Source organism: Dermochelys coriacea, chromosome 26 (assembly GCF_009764565.3).
Source record: "Dermochelys coriacea isolate rDerCor1 chromosome 26, rDerCor1.pri.v4, whole genome shotgun sequence".
NCBI classification, from domain to species: Eukaryota; Metazoa; Chordata; order Testudines; family Dermochelyidae; genus Dermochelys; species Dermochelys coriacea.
Genome location: NC_050093.1, coordinates 3,790,035 through 3,810,842, shown reverse-complemented (window position 1 = coordinate 3,810,842; position 20,808 = coordinate 3,790,035). Strand labels below are relative to the sequence as shown.

The 20,808-nt window shown below is 41.5% G+C and overlaps 1 protein-coding gene across 7 annotated transcripts in view; it reads left to right on the top strand.

Annotated features, from left to right (window-relative positions):
* UNC5D (unc-5 netrin receptor D) overlaps window positions 1-20,808 on the top strand; it is a 441,192-nt gene that overhangs the window by 124,074 nt on the left and 296,310 nt on the right. For 3 of the 7 annotated variants that reach the window (XM_038384987.2, XM_038384986.2, XM_038384981.2), the window contains exon 1: window positions 3,283-3,626. The exons of 3 other annotated variants lie outside the window; for them this stretch is intronic. In XM_038384987.2, the coding sequence (XP_038240915.1) occupies window positions 3,530-3,626 (97 nt within the window). In that variant the 5' untranslated portion in view covers window positions 3,283-3,529. Of the gene's footprint in view, window positions 1-3,276; window positions 3,627-20,808 lie in introns of those variants that run through there. One more of the 7 variants, XM_038384980.2, reaches the window with a different exon arrangement.

The window sequence follows — 20,808 nt, the reverse complement described above, 5'->3', positions numbered from 1 at the left end:
TCTCCACTCCTGCTTAGATCCTAACATCAAAAAGCAGCCTGTAGTCATGATGTGAGTATCTCCCTTATTAAACACTGTGCATTGCCTTATGGCAAAAGGCTATGCCAACTGCGTTGTTAAGACATGGACAGCCATATATTAAGGTCTTGCGTATATCATACCTCCTGTGTCTATATATGGATGTAAAATATCAGCATGCACAGATGTCTAAATTATGCAAAGTTCTGACTGAAGTCAGATTTCCCTTCAAAATTGCAGCATTCCCCCCAGATATATTTCTTGTTGAATATTCCATTTAATTGTACTTCCATGAGTATTGATTGAAGTTACCAGATGTTGCCCTTTTTTCAAACTTGTGCTTCTTGCCTGCCCCTGTCATAATTGCATTACAAGCAGGAAACTTGGAACTTTTATCCAAAGCATCAATCGTTCACTCAGTAGCATGGGCAGGAATAGATAATTACTTTGGCTTGGAGTAAATCTGCTGGGGTGGGTAGACCAAGAGAAGGAGTACTTTAGTGTTGAGAGCGTAAGGCACTACAAGCAGTATCTTAGGCGCTCTTTTTCTGCACTGACACAGAAAGTGTTGTAGCAAAGTAGTCTCCGCATATTGACAATTGGGCTGCTGGTGGTGATGTGCCCACATCTGTTATAGCAGCTGCTTTGGGTGGGCTTTTCTCAGACTAGCTCCGAAATGCACAATATAGCAGGCAAAGTTTTGGTTCCTGCACAGCTTCCCAGCTTATTGCTCCATGTTTTTGGGAACTCACTTGGTATGAAGGTGACCCCTAAGGCTACTGGAGAAAATGTACATTTGTTTTTGATCTCTGTCTTTACAACATCTGCTCTTAATTGGGCATTAGCGAAGTTTCACAAACACACAATGGGCAGGGAATTGGAGATCTATTAAGTCTTTTTACCCCCATGAGATAGATATTTGCCATATTTTACAGATCGTGAAACTGAGACACAGATTAAACAAGGTCCCACAGTGAGTCAGTTTCAGAGATGGGAATAGAGTCCAGTAGTCCTGAGTCTGTCTTGTATTTTGTCCACTACACCATGCTGGGCTATTTTGTACCAAATATGGAAGGCAGAGTCCCAATAGGAGATACATTTCTACACAGTTAGGCAGCATTGGAAAGAATGGTCTAGAAACACAAAATGCTGAGCCCCAGCAAATAGTCCTTGTATAGCAGGGACAATATAAATATGATTCACTCACTCTCTTATCAATGGTAGCTGAGGAATCAGGTGATGTGTGCTCTATTGGAAAGGAAAGGAAAGGTCAGTACTCTCTTTTTATTCCCATTAAAACAAGCCTGTTTGTTCCATTGCCACAACCTCTTGGTCCCCTAAAAACATTGTAATTCCTGACTAAATTCTTACTCCCCAAAATTGATTCAGCTTTCCCGTGTCTCCATTTCATAGAATCCTAGAAAGGTAGAGCTGGAAGGGACCACACCCTGTGCTGGTCTTGGTCTCCTTTTTCTCACATCCTCAGATAGACATTGCTTGTTTTGTATATTCTTAGGGAAGACTGATCATGGCTCCTCATTTAGGATGAGTTGAGTTTGCTGTTAAAGTAGGAATTCAACTGCTTTGTCAAGTATGAAGAATATAATGTACTCTCCCCAAAATTACAGCACTTACTCCTCGAGTACAGAATGGGTTTCCTGAGACTTTACAAGTAAATCTATTACTTTTGGTTAAAATTAGTCTAAAATGGCTCCTTTAAGAAATTTAGCAGCAAGTGTTAGACCGTTTTTGTCTTGAATGGTCTTAGTAACAAATAACTTGGACTGTTCAAACTTGCTATTTAGTTCATACTCACTGAAATCTTATGATTTGAAAATGTTAGTTTGTTTAGAATCCAGGGTCATGCTTTGCTGCTGTTCTTCATACCTGAAAGTTTCTCCAGCAGTAGCTGATGCATAAGGTTCTTTGACAGAGCATATACTAATATTTCAATTTTGCAGTTGCCTTTATCAGCCAAATATATCTATTATATCTCAGCTGATTTCATGTTTCACCTACTTCAGTGCACCTCTTTGTTTTTTTCCCCTCATCAAAAATATGATGGAGTAAAGGGGAAAAAATAAAGGTGGCGGGGAACAGTTATAGGCTGGCAAGGAAATGTATATAAAAATACATTTAGCAGGATGCAATGGAAATCAAGTATGACACAGAACCTACCTCCTTTATGGAAGGGATGGAGGGGGTAGGAATGCTCTTTGTATTCTTAGTGACTGGTATTGTTGTAGTGTTTTTTTTTTTTTAACACCTGGTGGTGGTGCTAGTCAGGACTCCATAGTTTAATGAAAAGCTGAGATTTGCACTTGAAGTTAGGGACACCCCCCCCCCCACACACACTGTTTTAAAACTAAACTAAAGACCAGATCTTGATCCACTTCTACCCCTTTTGCACTCTGGACTGTGGTGGAGCTGCTCCTGCTTTACATCAATGTAAAGTCAGCAGAGTCGAGCCCTAAGCTGACGTGTGCTATTGCTCTGTCGTGCTCGCATACCCAACCATGATGCTTTGGTAGACAGGTTACAAACAAACAAAAAACCGGAAAGGAAATTAGAAGGATCCCAGCCCCCCTCATGAAGATTGAAGGCTGCCCCCGGCCGTGTACCAGCTTCCCCAGGGCTGTATGGCGGGGGAAAGGGCTAGCTTGAGGCGTGATCACTGGGAAAGAAGAGGTTTCAGAGTAGCAGCCGTGTTAGTCTGTATTCGCAAAAAGAAAAGGAGGACTTGTGGCACCTTAGAGACTAACAAATTTATTAGAGCATAAGCTTTCGTGAGCTACAGTGATGAAGTGAGCTGTAGCTCACGAAAGCTTATGCTCTAATAAATTTGTTAGTCTCTAAGGTGCCACAAGTCCTCCTTTTCTTTTTGGGAAAGAAGAAGAAGGGGTGGGAAAGGAGGTTGGCAGGAGGATGGGGGGGGGGAATCGGCCCCAGCCTGGAGCGAGGATCGAAGGGGAAGCGCTGTCACCTTTCTGGGGAGCAAGCCGCAGCTGCCGCGTCTCCCCTCTCCCCGCAGGCCGGGCAGCAGTTCGGGAGGGGGGGGAAGACGTGGAAGAGGGGACGGGGGGGGGGGGGTCGCCCTCGTTCTGCTGCGGCAGCCGCTGCCCCCTGCGCCCGCCTGTCGCCCAGCGCGCACCTGCTCCATCCCTTCGCCCCTGCCTGGGTCCGGGGACCCCTCCCGCCTCCAGGCCCCGCCCCGCCCCGGCCTAATTGGCTGCCGGTGGAGGGGCGGGGGGCTCGCCGGGGCTGCCGGCTCGCCGCCGCTCCGCCTCGTCCGTAGCCGGGCGCCTGGCAAGCGGCGAGGTGCGGAATGCGGGCGGCGAGAGGCAGCCGCCGGGAAGCGCGGGGCTGGGGGCACCCGGCACCCACTGAGCCCCCTCCCCAGTCCCCGGAGCCTCAAAGCCCCTCCCAGGGCACCGCTCAGTAATAAAAGGGAGGCAAGTCCCAGGCTGCCACTGGAGCCCGGAGAGCCTGGCGGGGGGAGCGAGGAGGGGGCATGGGGCCCCGGGCTGCAGGAGGCGGGTGTCCCGCACGCCTGAGGAGGCGGCTGCTCTTGCTGCTGGGGCTCTGCAGCTGGGCTGCTGCCCTCAGAGGTAAGTGGGGGGCGAGACAGCAGGACAGCGTGCACCGGTCCCCCGTCCGTCCGTCCGTCCGTCCCAGGGCGGGGGCTGCGGGGTTGAGTGGGAAGAGCACCGAGCCGGGAGCTGTCTTCCCTCCTTCGGTGCTGGGGATGCGGAGTTTGCTTAGGCAGCCCTGGCTTTCGTTACGTCTCACAGGTTTGCTCCTTGTGCGTGTGTACGTTTGATGCATGCAAGGGAAATTATTCAACCAGCTTCCAAAAATAAAGAGGGTAGGGTGAGGTTAGCCCCTTCCTCTCCCCACTCAGTGGCACCTTTATATCTGTCTGCATCCTGGAGTTCTTTGCATGCACTGAACGGGGATCACTCTTTTTGTGCGTATGGTGCGCCTCTAATGGATGGGCTGTTTTTTTTTTTGGGGGGGGGGGGAAGATCAGAAAAAAGCATGTCCTGCTGCAGGACATCGTGTCCAGGAGTTCATTTGGAGGGGGGGGGGGGACAGAATTTCAGTAGAAATTGTGACCAGTCGTTCGAATCCTTACTGAGAACAGAGATGATTTACCACAGGATTGCTTGTTTTATAGGCAGAGAGAACTCCAGCCTGTTAAAGTGGGTGAGAAAGATGTAGCCCGAGTGTCCCTTGGGCTCCAGGGTGTGAAAATGTACCCCTTGGACAAAATCCCTAAGCCTCCTGCCTTACTTTACCACCTCCTGTAGCAATGAGAACTTAATTACTGGTCAAATAACACTCCAGTCTGGGATATGTTTATTTCTCGTACACACTGGTTCCCACATTTTTATTTAATGTTGTCCTGCTAAAATTCTTCAATTAGAAAATCTGCCAAGCAACTAGCCAAAGAATGTCAACGGCTCAGCATCTGGAATCCTTGACACCTTGGCTATTATATTTGGACTTCTCATAAGTGTGTGTGTGGGGGCATGTTTTCATGTTTGCCATCCTTCTCAAGGAAAATATGTGCTGTTGGAAGCTAGTGGTGGTGGTTTTTTGTTGTTGTGTTTTTTTTTTTTTTGCGGGGCTTTTGTTGTTGTTGACTGTTTGGAACTTGAGATTGATACATCAGTTGTTGTTCGGCTTCTTTTCCAGATTAGAGTAATCAAAATCTGATGCTGTCTGAATAGATCCTGAAGGAATCTCTTGAGACTGTCTGTTATGCAGGAGTAATAATGTCTGTGTAGGTCTCCATCCTTGCCATGTGTATTATGTTCATCATTCCATTTTCTTTCCCATGTACTTTGTTGTTTTAGTCTTTATAAAATAAGTCATTAGCAGGTAGCTGGTAACATCTCATTATAGTTCCTGTGTGTTTAGCTGTCCATGCTCATGTGCTATTCCACAATAAAACCAAATGGTTTGTTTAGCATAAAGATAAGGGTGAATGCAGAGGGGATACGTGGGAAGATTTTGGTGTAATTGAGTGAAGTGTAGTATTTAGGAGCCATGGGACAAAAGTTCCTGTACATAAAAAGTGAACTTTGTTTTCAGGATTGAATGTGACAGGGAACAAAATGCAGTTTAACTACTTTTTCACCCCCAATGTGACTATAAATATAATAATTTATATATGATTCCCTGGGGAAACTGTGTGTGTATTTAAATCTGAAATATTAGAACGTGTGGGGTGAAGGAAGGTTTAAGGACTTTCTCCAGCACATTTTGAACACTGGGAGTTTTTGCCATTGTCTTCAATAGTAACAGGATCAGGCCCCTTTAAGCATCTGAAATTTCACACTACAAGTCACGTGCAGCAGGCCAACTCTTTTTCTGCCCTCTCTCTTGTTAGAAACAAGCTTCAGCTACTTAGTTAAAATGTACCATACAGGATGTTTTAGGTACCAGGCTAATGTGCAATTGTTTTTAGGCATTATTATGAGGGATAGCAAGGTATTTTTAGAACCACTTCAGTGGATGCAGAGTCTCTCTCTTTTTTTTTTTTTTTTTTTTTTTTTTTTTTTTTTTTGATGTTGCATAGTGTTTACTTGTAGCTTTAGCTGGAGCAGTTAACCCCGGTTACTGATCCATTGAGCTATAAGATTATGGTTTATGAAGTTGTCTTAGAGCCACCTCTAAGAGAAATTGCATTCCAGAGTTTCACTCAGAGTAGGGCTTAAAAGCAAAAAGGAATGATTGCACATAATCTTCGCATTGCATTTTAAGTCTATTAGAATGAATGTGTGCATAGCTGCAGGCTTTTATTTTGCAATAAACATTGTACAGAGAGATACTGGTAATTTGAAAAATGGGACATAGAAAGTCACTAATATTTCCCTGTTAATTAACTCACTGATGCACGGAAAACTATACTTTGTGTCCATCCCCATATCCGATATAAAGATGTCTGCAAAATATAAACATCCTTCTCACAATGTCTTGTTTATAAATCCCATGTCTATGCATTGGGTGATACTGCTAGATCTAAGTACATTTTGTTCTAAATAAGAATCATTAAGTGTTTTCCTTCTTCTTCAAATGGTGCCTATGCATTTACAGTACTGCATGACAGCAACTGCATATTGCTACAGATTTTATGAAGATAAAGAGCACCATTAACCCATGTAATGGAATAAGGATGGGTCCGTGGCCAACAAGGTATTGGAACAATATCTGCTTCCAGTCTAAAACTTCTGGTAATAAATGTGTAAAACTGAGGACAACAGCAGTCTAGATAGTTGCATAGCTGAGACCCTGGCCAGGATTCTATGGCCCAGTGGGGCAATATAATACAATTATTGGAAGATATCACTCTTGGAGATGGAACCAGAAGAAATGCTTTCTGGGAAAAGGCACAAATACTGAATTCTATTTGTAATAGTCTTGTAGTTATGGTAGAGGACTGGTAGTCAGAAGATCTGGGTTCTAATCCCATCTATGCCACTGATTTGCTGTGACCTTGGGCAAATTAATTTTACCTGTCTTCTTCAGTTTCTCTCATTTGTAAATGGAACTCCTGTTTCATTGGGGGTATCGTTCATCTGAACTCTTTAGTATTTGCTAAGTATTTGGAGTCCCTGGATTGGAGCTCTAACAGTTCTCTATGGCATTTCGTGTGAGGCTTATTATTGTGTTGCTGTGGCTAATTCCACTTCTTTGAATATGTGGAGTAAGGCGCGTGGGTGTTTAAAACAACTGCTTGAAAGGAATATATTATATGTATGTTGTTTTCTAGAGAGCCTCACTGAGATTCATTTCTTTGTACCTGGTACCCTGCTGAGAATGAAGCTTCTCGGTTATTAAAAATACATTTAACAGTTTACAACTTGAAAGTATGTGGGGGGGATATGCTGACCTGCCAAGTGCTAATTGAATCCACACAGTGTCAACGTACCGATTTGTTTGTTCTTTTTAAAGTCCATATGTGGTGAATGTGTTGTCTAGATGTACATGAAATATTCTAATCATTTGATGTAGGTAATATACAAAATGTTACGAAATAATCGTGGATAATAGTTATGGTCCATTTGTGTGATTTGTTTTGGAATATTTGGAATATCATTTAAGGCATCCTCGGCATGGGCATTCTGCTTATGGACTTAAGGTTGGAAAGAAGATCATATGGTCCATCCATTTGTTTGGTACTCCAGTGTGTAATACCTTTCAAGAGTGTGTCTGTCACTCTCTTCATTCAGTTGCTCACACAAATGGTCTTCTCAGCAGAGAGATGGCTCCTGAGCCAACACCTGCAGTTTCTGTTCATGTCACCATATTAATTAGTAGTTGATATCTGCCTTTGCTATATCCTTCAGAATGATGCATGCTTGGTATACTCATAGTAACATATTCGCTCCATTTCACAGTTTGGGAAACTAAGGTTCAGAGAGGTAAAGTGATTTGCCTGAGGCTACAGAAAGGATTCTGGATAAGCTGAGCCTAGAATATGGAGGTTCCTGGTCCCAGTTCTGTATTTGGACCACTTGGCCATCTTCCTTCATCTTTTTCTTTATGAATGCAAATCTAGATTTTTCTAATGATTCTTACAAGTCAACTCCTGACATCTTCTCACTTCCTTGTTGCCCTCTTTGATAACTTTCCAAATTCATTATCCTCCTATAATATGTTGCCACAAATTATGCATGAAATTTTAGTAGGGTGGTGTGATTACACCTGTAGAATGCCAGAATTTCTTTCAACATGAATGGGCCCTAATTCTTTACATCAGAGGGCAGCGGTCACTTCAACATCTAGATGCAGTAGGTAGATGCAGCCCATTCTTTTTGTGTTTTTTAACAGCACACTTGTTGCATAGCAAAGTACTTCTGCACATTACTACTTTGCAAAGAAAATACAGTACACTACCTCTAACTTTGTGCAGGTCAGTGTAGCTCTGCACAGTAACTTCCCTCCTCTGTGGCCAAACATCAAATCAAGGTGTTGCATATAATACTGTCATGGCACACAGATCTGCAAATAAACTCCATCATATACTTGCTTACTAGATGACCTCTTTCTGTGCACATGTTCCATTAATGTAATTAGAACTAGCATAACACTTCTTTTGTGCTAACCTATTTCTGAGATTTTATGGTTAGTCTCTTTTTTTTTTTTTATATCCATGTGCTACTCGATGCATAATTTCTTCACAGTTGCTGGGAAGATGTATCATTTCTGTCTCTTCATATGCAAAGAATATCTCTGAAGAGGTGAAATGAGCTTACCATGCTAGGAAAACGAGTGTCCTCCTTGATACCGTAACTGAATTTCAGACCTAGATGGACTTTCACTAATGGAGAATGAAAATTGCTAATATAATGGTACTTTTATAGTGAATTACAGATGGCAAATACAAATAATATGATATGATATATACTAAGATGGAAAATTACTCACGGTACAAGGGATCCCACAGGGCAACTTGATGTATCTTTTCTGTATTTTTAGTCTTGCTTTCTGAGGAAATGTGGAGTCTGAGACTGAGAGCAGAAATTTAACACCAGAGGCTGCTGTTTCTGTTGTTTTCGATGTTGCTGCTATTGTAATGGAGCAGATGGTGGGATTCATTTATAGAAAATAGAAACTTGTTTCATTTTCCATTTCTACTTTTAAAGAACTTGTCTTGTGCCACAGTGTATCATTTGGCCTACCCATATAGCATGGATATTTGCAAGTATGTTGTTTTTATAGTCTGTTACAGATCATTAGAAGACAATAGACAATTTGTAATGCACGTTGCAAGTAGATTATGAAAATAGCTAACAATACAAGCAAATCTAAACTTCTTATTTCATCTTTTGTAACTTACTTATCTAACTTCAGTTGATGGTTTTGTCCTCCTAACCTCTCAATGACATCCAGCTATTCAGTAATGTTGGTGATGTAGGAGAACAGGAATTGCCACAATCAGCCAAGGGATCTGTTTAACAGTACCAGATACTTGGGAGAAATCCAGCAGTGGTCAGCCATGGAAGAACTTCCCCAAGTGGGAAACTTCTTTCCAAAACAAATAAACAAATATGCCCTTATCCTTATCCCGCAAAAAATTCTACCTACAATTGCTGTGGATGTCTCATCTATATAAATGTCTAATCCTCTTTTGAATCAGACCAGAGGGGGAAAAGCCTGCTGGGCAATATTGTCCTCATGGCTGCCTTTAAGAGTCCGTTAGCTGCTTTTACTGTCTCTTCCACAATTTATAACCTGGGTTGGAGTGTTCTAATGAGAAGACTTTTTTAATAACAAAAAAGAAGGGGGGAGGGATAGCTCAGTGGCTTGAGCATTGGCCTGCTAAACCCAGGGTTGTGAATTCAATCCTTGAGGGGGCATTTAGGGATCGGGACAAAAATTGGGGATTGGCCCTGCTTTGAGCAGGGGGTTGAAGTAGATGACCTCCTGAGGTCCCTTCCAACCCTGATATTCTGTGATTCTATGATATCAAAATACTATGATCAAAGAAACAAAATGTACCTTAGGTTTCAGAGTAGCAGCCATGTTAGTCTGTATCCGCAAAAAGAAAAGGAGTACTTGTGGCACCTTAGAGACTAACAAATTTTATTTGAGCATAAGCTTTTGTGAGCTACAGCTCACTTCATCGGATGCATTCAGTGGAAAATACTGTGGGGAGATTTATATATACAGAGAACATGAAACAATGGGTGTTACCATACACACTGTAAGGAGCGTGATCAGGTAAGGTGAACTATTACCAGTAGGAGAGCGGGGTCGAGGGGGGGGGAAGCCTTTTGTAGTGATAATCAAGGTGGGCCGTTTCCAGCAGTTGACAAGAACATCTGAGGAACAGTGGTGGGGAGGAGGGAGAGGGGGAGAAATAAACATGAGGAAATAGTTTTAGTTTGTGTAATGACCCATGCACTCCCAGTCTTTATTCAAGCCCAAGTTAATTGTATCCCGTTTGCAAATTAATTCCAATTCAGCAGTTTCTCATTGGAGTCTGTTTTTGAAGTTTTGTTGTTGAAGAATTGCCACTTTTAGGTCTGTAATCGAGTGACCAAAGAGATTGAAGTGTTCTCCAACTGGTTTTTGAATGTTATAATTCTTCACGTCTGATTTGTGTCCATTTATTCTTTTACGTAGAGACTGTCCAGTTTGACCAATGTACATGGCAGAGAGGCATTGCTGGCACATGATGGCATATATCACATTGGTAGATGTGATATATGACCGTAGTCACTTACTAATTATTAGCAGGCCTTACCTTTAGAGAGGAAGGGTAATTTTGTGATTATGGCAGTGCCTTCAGGAGTTAGGAGTTCAGTTCCTAGCTCTGCGATAGACTCCCTCTGTGACCTTGGGCATGTTACTGTGTGTGTGTGTGTGTGTGTGTGTGTGTGTGTGTGTGTGTGTGTGTACGTACTCCGTCTGTACAATGGGAATAATAAGGCTTCCCTTTGTCTGTCTTGTCCATTTAGATGGCAAGCTCTTTGGGACAGGACCTGTCTTACCATGTGTTTATGGATCATCCAGGACAACAGTGCTCTGATCTTTCTTGGAGTGTCTAAGAGCTAGTGTGATACTAATAATTGGCTGACTACTACTATTTGTTTCAGGAGAAGCTCTTTAACAGTAAAGAAAATGATTTTAAAATGCACAAATGGGAATTGGGTGCTGAAACCCAGTTGACTTTCAATGGGAATTTGGTGCCTAACTGCCCGTTTGTGCCTTTGAAAGCCTTCCCGAAAAAGGAATTATTTGCAGGTGATAGAATAACAAGCCTGGAATGAGAAGACTTTGGGAATTGGTAAGGGGACATAGAATGCCCTAACACCTGTTCATCTTTTTGCATCCTGCCAAGGTTGGTAGTAACGAAAAATAGTTACCAACTAATGCTTGGCTGGCTGGCTTGTAAGAAATGAGTTGGTGGCTCAATTCAGTTCCCAGTGGGCAAATGTCCGTGTCACACAAACCCACCACCATCGCTAGAAAAAAATCTTTTAGCAAAGGCCTCATTTAGCAGGCCCACAAACAGCTAGGCTTGGAGAGTAATCCCTCTTCATAGCAATGGTGGCAATGTTCACTGCTGTGACCTGGGCTCTGTCCTTTCTGTGTACAAAGAGGGTTTCTGTCTGGTTCCTTTCATGAATGCACAGCTCCCCTCATCTCTAATCCTAGAGAAAAAGGAAAACATACGCTAACAATATCGCAACTAGGAAATCTTCCCAGACAAAGGAGAGAAAGGCAGCGTGTTCTAGTGGATGGGGTCCTGGGCTGGAACTCAGAGGGACCTGAATCTATTCCCAGCTCTCACGTACTTTCCATATGACCTTGGGCAAGTGACTTTGGCTCTTTGTGCCTGTTTCCCCACCTTTTCTTTGTCTACTTATACACAGTAAGAAATCTTATAGTTTATGTAGCAAAAAGGGACCTTGATCTCAGTTGGAATCTAAGTGCTAGGGTAACACAATAGTTGTACTAGATCCAGAAAATTTCCATTTAAATTAATGGGAGAAGAAATGTTGTTTAGGTTTTTTGTTTAGTTTTTTTAAATACAGCCAATTTTTTTTAAATGCTGCTTATTTTTCCTCAAGTTTAGGATGACAGTCTTTCTAGTGCTGCAGAACCACAAGAGAACTATATTGAACCATTGCAAATAAATGAAAAATCAAAGCATTCATTGTTTCTTTAAACATGCTGTAAGATCTAAAGCTTTACAGAAAAAAGTGTTATATAAGAATCTTCCTTAGTGAGCTTTTGTTTTTCTCCCAATCCAACTTGTTTTGTTATCAAATTGTGGCTTCTTTCAGGGTATTATCATAACAAGAGATTAAAGTCTCTTAAATTATGCTTGACAAGAACTTCAGCAATACAACACAAGCAGCCCATTCTCAAATGCTTATCATGCTGCATATCCTAAGGCACTTTACAATCCATAAAACACTTAAAGCAAAACTCCTATTGAACTGGATAAAATATAGAAAAGAAACCTTAAAACCAAGTTTTGGGAATGGAAAATGTCTGTCTCTATGCTCAAGCAAAGAGGTCCAGCTCTGAGGGATACTACAACTGGAGTCCAATGGGCATCAAAGAGTTGTATCAAAGTCTTGCATCCAAGACTACCTCCCCAGCCCTCAGACTGATGTGTAAGGAGTCAAGAGGTCATGTGGACGCATAGGATTTGATTAAAAGAAGGGATAACGCAGAAGCCAAATTTGAATAAAGAATTTTCTCGTCAGAGAGAGAAAATATTAATAAGTGTTTACTGAGGTGTGTCCTTGGTGTTGGAAAAAAATATTTACATTATATGAGGCCAGAACTTCAGAACATAGCATCTATACTTTGGCTGCATGCATATGCTCTAGTCTGCAATACAGAGAATATGGACTTGTACATCAAAACAGTCAATGCACATGCAAAGATGCAACATGGGCAAAGAATTCTGGACCCCTAGCCTATTATGTAGTCTCTAGAAGAATTCATTTGTGCTGTGCTCAGAATAAGGCTGATATGTTCCATCTTCTTGCTCTAATTTGGAGGTACATATTAAGACAAGTGTTCACTAGGTCTGAAAGAATACCCAGATAGTAAATAAGGGATTCTGCCTCCTTGTCTCTGAGAGATGTGCAGGGATTAATCTTCTTATTTTATTTGTAAAAGACATCACTTCAAACTGTTTTCAGAGTAGCAGCTGTGTTAGTCTGTATTCGCAAAAAAGAAAAGGAGTACTTGTGGCACCTTAGAGACTAACAAATTTATTTGAGCATTAATTTGTTAGTCTCTAAGGTGCCACAAGTACTCCTTTTCTTTTTTACTTCAAACTGTGTGCACATTTCTCATTCTTGGATCGAAAGACTAATGTAGACCTTCATGTAGCTGATATAAAAATGGCTGACTATGTTCCTTCACTTCAGCAGAATGTTCCTCATCTTGGTCATTTAGGATAAGGGCAGGTTAGCTTCCAAAAATCTTTCTCCTGATTGCCGTTCATTAGAATTATGGAATGTCAAACAAAAGACTCCACAGCAGGTATTTGATCTGAGTTTAAAATGAAGCTTCACAGTCTTCTCTTAATTCCAAGTGACCTGGAACAGTGCCCCACTGTGAGGCACAGATATCTGATTTAAGGAGGCAGTATCAAACCTGCAATTAGCTGAAATGTAAATTCACTGTTTCAGTTGACTGTGTTTTATTTTTCTTTGTGGGGAAACGCATTTGGGGGGAGTGGGTTATTGTATCCATCATTGCATCTCCTCCACCTGAGGAGTGTGTATCAATGTAAAGGGCTGAAGGTGAGATTTTCAGAAGAGCAACAAAGCAAAGTAGGGCTGAGAGTTTTAAAGGTGCCTAAGGGAATTAGATGCCCAACTCCCAGTGGATTTTTCAATTTTGAAAATCTCACTTGGAGTGAATATTTTATTTGAATTTTGCCTTTCTGTTTGGAGAATGCCTAGACAGAATGATATCTTTTGATTTGCATTGGTTCATGTTTGTGGGTGTGGATCAGTGAGAGAGAGAGAGAGAGAGAGAGAGAGAGAGAGAGAATTTCTCTTATTTGGCTTGCTATTCAAACAATTAAAATCTGAGCTGCCTATTTGTGATCGGTTGCAAGTCATGTGCTATTATTGGGTTCCCTAGTTGGATAAGTATAACTTTTACCAGATTAAAAAAAGTGCCTTTGTGAAACTAACATTTTTTTGAGCATTTGTGCAGGTAAAAGTCAATTGTTTTAATGCTTTCAGAGAATAAACATAAAATAGGCGCACACAGCTTAAGTGAGAGAATTGTGAACCAACTACTCACAGAATTGCTTCTTCTACCACACTCCGTAGTAATAAATTGTATTATAGAAATGAATTTTTTTCTACTAAATTGAATTCAAGTTTTTGTATAAAATCCTGTCCAATGTACACAGTCATACAAGTTTCAGAGTAGCAGCCGTGTTAGTCTGTATTCGCAAAAAGAAAAGGAGTACTTGTGGCACCTTAGAGACTAACAAATTTATTAGAGCATAAGCTTTCGTGAGCTACAGCTCACTTCATCGGATGCATTTGGTGGAAAAAACAGAGGAGAGATTTATATACACACACACAGAGAACATGAAACAATGGGTTTATCATACACACTGTAAGGAGAGTGATCACTTAAGATAAGCCATCACCAACAGCAGGGGGGGGAAGGAGGAAAACCTTTCATGGTGACAAGCAGGTAGGCTAATTCCAGCAGTTAACAAGAATATCAGAGGAACAGTGGGGGGTGGGGTGGGGGGGAGAAATACCAGGGGGAAATAGTTTTACTTTGTGTAATGACTCATCCATTCCCAGTCTCTATTCAAGCCTAAGTTAATTGTATCCAGTTTGCAAATTAATTCCAATTCAGCAGTCTCTCGTTGGAGTCTGTTTTTGAAGCTTTTTTGTTGAAGTATAGCCACTCTAAGATCTGTGATCGAGTGACCAGAGAGATTGAAGTGTTCTCCAACTGGTTTTTGAATGTTATAATTCTTTACATCTGATTTATGTCCATTCATTCTTTTACGTAGAGACTGTCCAGTTTGGCCAATGTACATGGCAGAGGGGCATTGCTGGCACATGATGGCATATATCACATTGGTAGATGCGCAGGTGAACGAGCCTCTGATAGTGTAGCTGATGTGATTAGGCCCTATGATGGTATCCCCTGAATAGATATGTGGACAGAGTTGGCAACGGGCTTTGTTGCAAGGATAGGTTCCTGGGTTAGTGGTTCTGTTGTGTGGTGTGTGGTTGCTGGTGAGTATTTGCTTCAGATTGGGGGGCTGTCTGTAAGCAAGGACTGGTCTGTCTCCCAAGATCTGTGAGAGTGATGGCTCGTCCTTCAGGATAGGTTGTAGATCCTTGATGATGCGTTGGAGAGGTTTTAGTTGGGGGCTGAAGGTGATGGCTAGTGGCGTTCTGTTGTTTTCTTTGTTGGGCCTGTCCTGTAGTAGGTGACTTCTGGGTACTCTTCTGGCTCTGTCAATCTGTTTCTTCACTTCAGCAGGTGGGTATTGTAGTTGTAGGAATGCATGATAGAGATCTTGTAGGTGTTTGTCTCTGTCTGAGGGGTTGGAGCAAATGCGGTTATATCGTAGCGCTTGGCTGTAGACAATGGATCGAGTGGTATGATCTGGATGAATGCTAGAGGCATGTAAGTAGGAATAGCGGTCAGTAGGTTTCCGATATAGGGTGGTGTTTATGTGACCATCGCTTATTAGCACCGTAGTGTCCAGGAAGTGGATCTCTTGTGTGGACTGGTCCAGGCTGAGGTTGATGGTGGGATGGAAATTGTTGAAATCATGGTGGAATTCCTCAAGAGCTTCTTTTCCATGGGTCCAGATGATGAAGATGTCATCAATGTAGCGCAAGTAGAGTAGGGGCATTAGGGGACGAGAGCTGAGGAAGCGTTGTTCTAAGTCAGCCATAAAAATGTTGGCATACTGTGGGGCCATGCGGGTACCCATCGCAGTGCCGCTGATTTGAAGGTATACATTGTCACCAAATGTGAAATAGTTATGGGTCAGGACAAAGTCACAAAGTTCAGCCACCAGGTTAGCAGTGACAGTATCGGGGATACTGTTCCTGACGGCTTGTAGTCCATCTTTGTGTGGAATGTTGGTGTAGAGGGCTTCTACATCCATAGTGGCTAGGATGGTGTTTTTAGGAAGATCACCAATGGACTGTAGCTTCCTCAGGAAATCGGTGGTGTCTTGAAGATAGCTGGGAGTGCTGGTAACGAAGGGCCTGAGGAGGGAGTCTACATAGCCAGACAATCCTGCTGTCAGGGTGCCAATGCCTGAGATGATGGGGCGTCCAGGATTTCCAGGTTTATGGAACTGGAAATATATGGAACTATTTCACATTTGGTGACAATGTATACCTTCAAATCACCTGCGCATCTACCAATGTGATATATGCCATCATGTGCCAGCAATGCCCCTCTGCCATGTACATTGGCCAAACTGGACAGTCTCTACGTAAAAGAATGAATGGACATAAATCAGACGTAAAGAATTATAACATTCAAAAACCAGTTGGAGAACACTTCAATCTCTCTGGTCACTCGATCACAGATCTTAGAGTGGCTATACTTCAACAAAAAAGCTTCAAAAACAGACTCCAACGAGAGACTGCTGAATTGGAATTAATTTGCAAACTGGATACAATTAACTTAGGCTTGAATAGAGACTGGGAATGGATGAGTCATTACACAAAGTAAAACTATTTCCCCATGGTATTTCTCCCTCCCACCCCACCCCCCACTGTTCCTCTGATATTCTTGTTAACTGCTGGAATTAGCCTACCTTGCTTGTCACCATGAAAGGTTTTCCTCCTTTCCACCCCCTGCTGCTGGTGATGGCTTATCTTAAGTGATCACTCTCCTTACAGTGTGTATGATAAACCCATTGTTTCATGTTCTCTGTGTGTGTATATAAATCTCTCCTCTGTTTTTTCCACCAAATGCATCCGATGAAGTGAGCTGTAGCTCACGAAAGCTTATGCTCTAATAAATTTGATAGTCTCTAAGGTGCCACAAGTACTCCTTTTCTTTTTGAGTCATACAAGTGTCCATGACTTTTATGGTGATAGATGCCTCATGACTTCTTGGGAGTAGGCCAAAACCAAGACTGCTGTAAATATGAGGATAGGCATTACGCTTCAAATATTATGTATGAAATTCCTAATTCAGGAGATATTTACTGCTGGCATATATTGTCAAAAGTGTGTGTGTGTGTGTGTGTGTGTGTGTGTGTGTGTGTGAGAGAGAGAGAGAGAGAGACTGATTTTTGTTTCTTTTAGCATAAATATATACAATGTAAACTGTTTGCTTAGAGTTTAAACTTTCATTCTAGATAGCATTTAGCGAGTACTGTACTGCAATTGAATAATGAATGCAATGGACATTCTGAAGACACTAGGTGGTGCATATATTTAATGCATGCCTTGCCTCTTTAGCACTAAGTTCTAACTGAAAGCTTCCAGATAATGCTCCAGATACTGCTGTACATATCATGTAGTTCTGAGAGTTGCATACATTTTTATAGATTCATTAAAATATCCTTCTAATTCTGAAATTGAATTATATTACCCAGCGTATTACATATTATTTAAGGCTGTATAGCTCCCATATATGATACACAAAGAAATTGTCTGTTATAAGACATGGGTTGTGTAGTCATCATAAATTGGATTTGTTTGGAAAATTGATCTCCATGCTATAGTTCCTGTGTATTCTGTTGTTGGGAAGCAGTGGAATCCTGTTAGACTCAATGGACCAGACCCTCACCTGGTGTAAGTCAGCACAGCTCCATTTAATAAGGGTTAGTTCTATATTAAGTGAACCCTGAGTTCTACTGGATAGGGCTGGTCAGAAAACAACAACTCCATTTTGCAAAACACTTTGACGTTCAAGTCCCTGCGCTGTCTGATTAGGGACTGGCACTTGAACCTGGGTCTCCCACATTCTAGGTGAGTGCCAGGCTACTAGCTATTCTGGAGCAGAGGTGCTCTAACCACCAGGCTATTCTGGAGTGAGTTTCTTTCTCTAGAAATGTTTCTGCAAACTATTTTGTTTTTGCTGAAACTGCATTTTTCAACAGACACAAACATTTCATCGTTTTTTCCCCCAACTATCTCTACTATTGGAGACAGAGAAAGCGACCTCCTCATCTCCTGAAGCAGTGGTTCTCAACCTTTCCAGACTACTGTACCCATATCAGGGGTCTGATTTGTCTTGCATACCCCAAGTTTTACCTCGCCTAAAAGGTGACTGAAATATTGCTTGCTTTCTCCTTTTAGCCATGTAATTATAAAATAAATTGATTGGAACATACATATTATACTTCCATTTTAATGTGATACTTGAGCCTGTTTTTTCACTTGTGAGCCTTGTCCTTCTGGGAGGCAGTGAAGCAACAGCAACAATTAAATTTTTCTCCATATTGAGTCTATTCCTATAGCTTGCTGTAAAACTAGGCAAATACTGTGTCTAGATGAGTTGACATGCCACCTGGAAGATCTCTGTATACCCCCAGGAGTATGCCTATCCCTGGTTGAGAACCATAGTCCTAAATTTGAGGCTGACCACTCATATCAACCCCTTATTACAGGGAGTGTTTGTATGTATTTAAACACATACATTCTTTTATAATATTTTTTCTTATTTCTCCTTTTACAGCCTCTCTAATATAAGAAGCAAAGTCAGTAATTTTAGTCTAACCTTTGAGCCGCAGTGTTTCTATTTTAAAGATTAAAACAAATTTATCTACTCTCATTGCCTTTTGGGAGTCGTGTGTAGTATTACCCGTACCCACAGGATACAACTTGGTACATCCCCCCGTCCCCCTGAAAACATGCCAGTAGTACATGGCTTTGTCACAGTAATGGAAAAGCTCCTGCTGTTCACACTGTAACATAGAATCTAGGACTTATCCAATGTCAAATGAGCTAACCAAATAAAAAATGAATTGAAAGTATTTAATCTGTCAGCATCAATGAATCTAAAAGGATTATCGCTCCATTAGTGCTAATAGATTTTTTCCAAAGATAACTTTGCTACTTGACTTACTCATTCCTATAAAGATGGTTACAGATCTAATTTATACTACAATTTAAATATTCCTGTTATATTTCGATTGAATCTGGGGCTTGTTAATGAGCTACCTTGACTTTTGTTAAGATTGATAACTTTGCTTTAATTGTCTGAATGCTAGTTCCGTTCGTTGCTTCTATAACACTTTATAACAATTGTGGAGAGCTTTATTTTATTTTATTTTATTTTTATTTTGAGCTGTAGGGAAATGTAACCTTTTAACAGCTCAAGCTAATTACTAGAGTTGTACATCCCACAATTACTCACCAGCCAATTCCTGGCTCCCCCTTTCCAGGAAATGGAATGGGATTGAAAGAGCAGGAACAGAACAAAACTGATACTTTGCTCATTTTAGGTCTGATCCTGCTCCCATTGATATCAATGGCAGAATTCTTTGGTACTCACTGAAGTCAATGAATCTCTTTCTAGGGACTACAATGGAGACTGAAATAGTTTTAAACATCCAGTTGTCTCCTAGAAAATCCACACAGCACATTCTCTGTCTAGATGAGATTGAATGGCTCTATGGAGAGGAAGGAGGTGGAAACACAATGGATAGAGAACCTTTCTGACTTCAGACAGAGTCTAATTCAGTATTTTGTATTGTATTAGTTCCTTAGATTTAAATAACACACAAAAATGCCATTACAAAGCTCCAAGTGGCTGAACAGTTACATCTACAATTGCAAATGGTGATCACCTAGCATCAAATAATGAATCCACTGAGCCAGCTAATAAATAAAAAACAACAAAGTAGGTTCCCTTTTTCACTCCCTGACCTCACCTGCCCAAACATAACTTTAATCTTCCCCCAAAACCATGTCATGCCTTCTGCATCATGCCTGGAAGGCCAGGCTATTTTAGAAGAAGGTTTGAGGCAAGTTTGAGTCCTGGGTAATGACTGAACTTTGTTACCATGTGATGCCTATTTGGTTCTCTCTGAAATGAGATGATGGTCTCAGCCCATGTCCTAGTGGGCTGGTGTTACCATTGTATTTAACACTGAGCAGCTCCCTAGTCCTTCCAGCAGAGACGCCAGAGATTGAATGTGAATAGGGAATGAACTTCCCTCAGGTCAGTTGCAACAAAGCATTGCAGTGCCGCTGTCCATATGTATGACTTGTATTGTGTGACTGTTGAAAGCCAACAATGTTATAGGTGCTGTTTCTGTTGTGTGGTTAGCTGGAGGTCTTCAGTCTCCAGGATTGTTTTATCCAGCATCTTTCACAAGCGCTGTTATTTCTAATCGCTACTTTTTGAGATGAAAGCTTTAAGTGTGAAAAGGTAATGAATGCTGTATAGGGGTAGATTTCCTAATGGATTCTGTAGCTGTGGGATACAGAAGGGCCTTGTAAAATATGGTAAATGTTGACCACTGTGCTCTCAGCTCTTGTCCCTCATCCCTTCAAAATAAGATGGACTCTGTAACTAAGTGACATTTCTAGCTGTTTTTTACCTTTTCTGAGTGAACAGTTTCAGCAGATGTGAACTGATTTCTCTGTGTGTTTGAAATACAGGAGTGCTCTTTAGCACTTTTACCCTTTGAAAATATGAAAGCTCTTGAGTGCTTTCATATTTTCAAAGGGCAATAGCAACTTTAGTGAAAGAGGAGAGTGCAGAAAACTGACTGTTCTATCTTTTATATTTTTTGAAAGTGCTGTCAAAACATTTTCCATAAATATTCTGTAGCTTCTTTTACAGAGATGGTGGAGAGGTAAGGGAGCTTCTTTCCAAAGGCTGAACATCATTCTTGTCCCAAAAAATGTATTGTGAAATCTCTCTGCCTCTTCTTTTCCTCCCCTTCCTCCTAGAGGCCCACCTCATCCACACATACCCAAAATGAATGCGTGGGACCTGAATTCAGAACATTGCTGCAAGTCCTTTCAGCAGTGATTTGCCAACCTATAACCCCTGTGAATGAAATCATAACCTTCAGTAACTAAGCAGAGCTATTCTTGAGTAAATTTTTGCCTTCGGAGTGTCAGTTATAGTTATAGTCTCCTTCCTGTGGAGAGAAAAGGTGCACCTGTAAGCTGGAAACAAATAACAGCCCCCGATGCTCACACTATATTGTGCCTGCATTGCACCTGCTGCACTATCATGCAACTTACAAAGTTCCATCATCTAGGCCTGTCATACTTAACCTCCAAATCAGCTTAACAGGAGAAACTGAGCCTTTCCTGGAAAAGA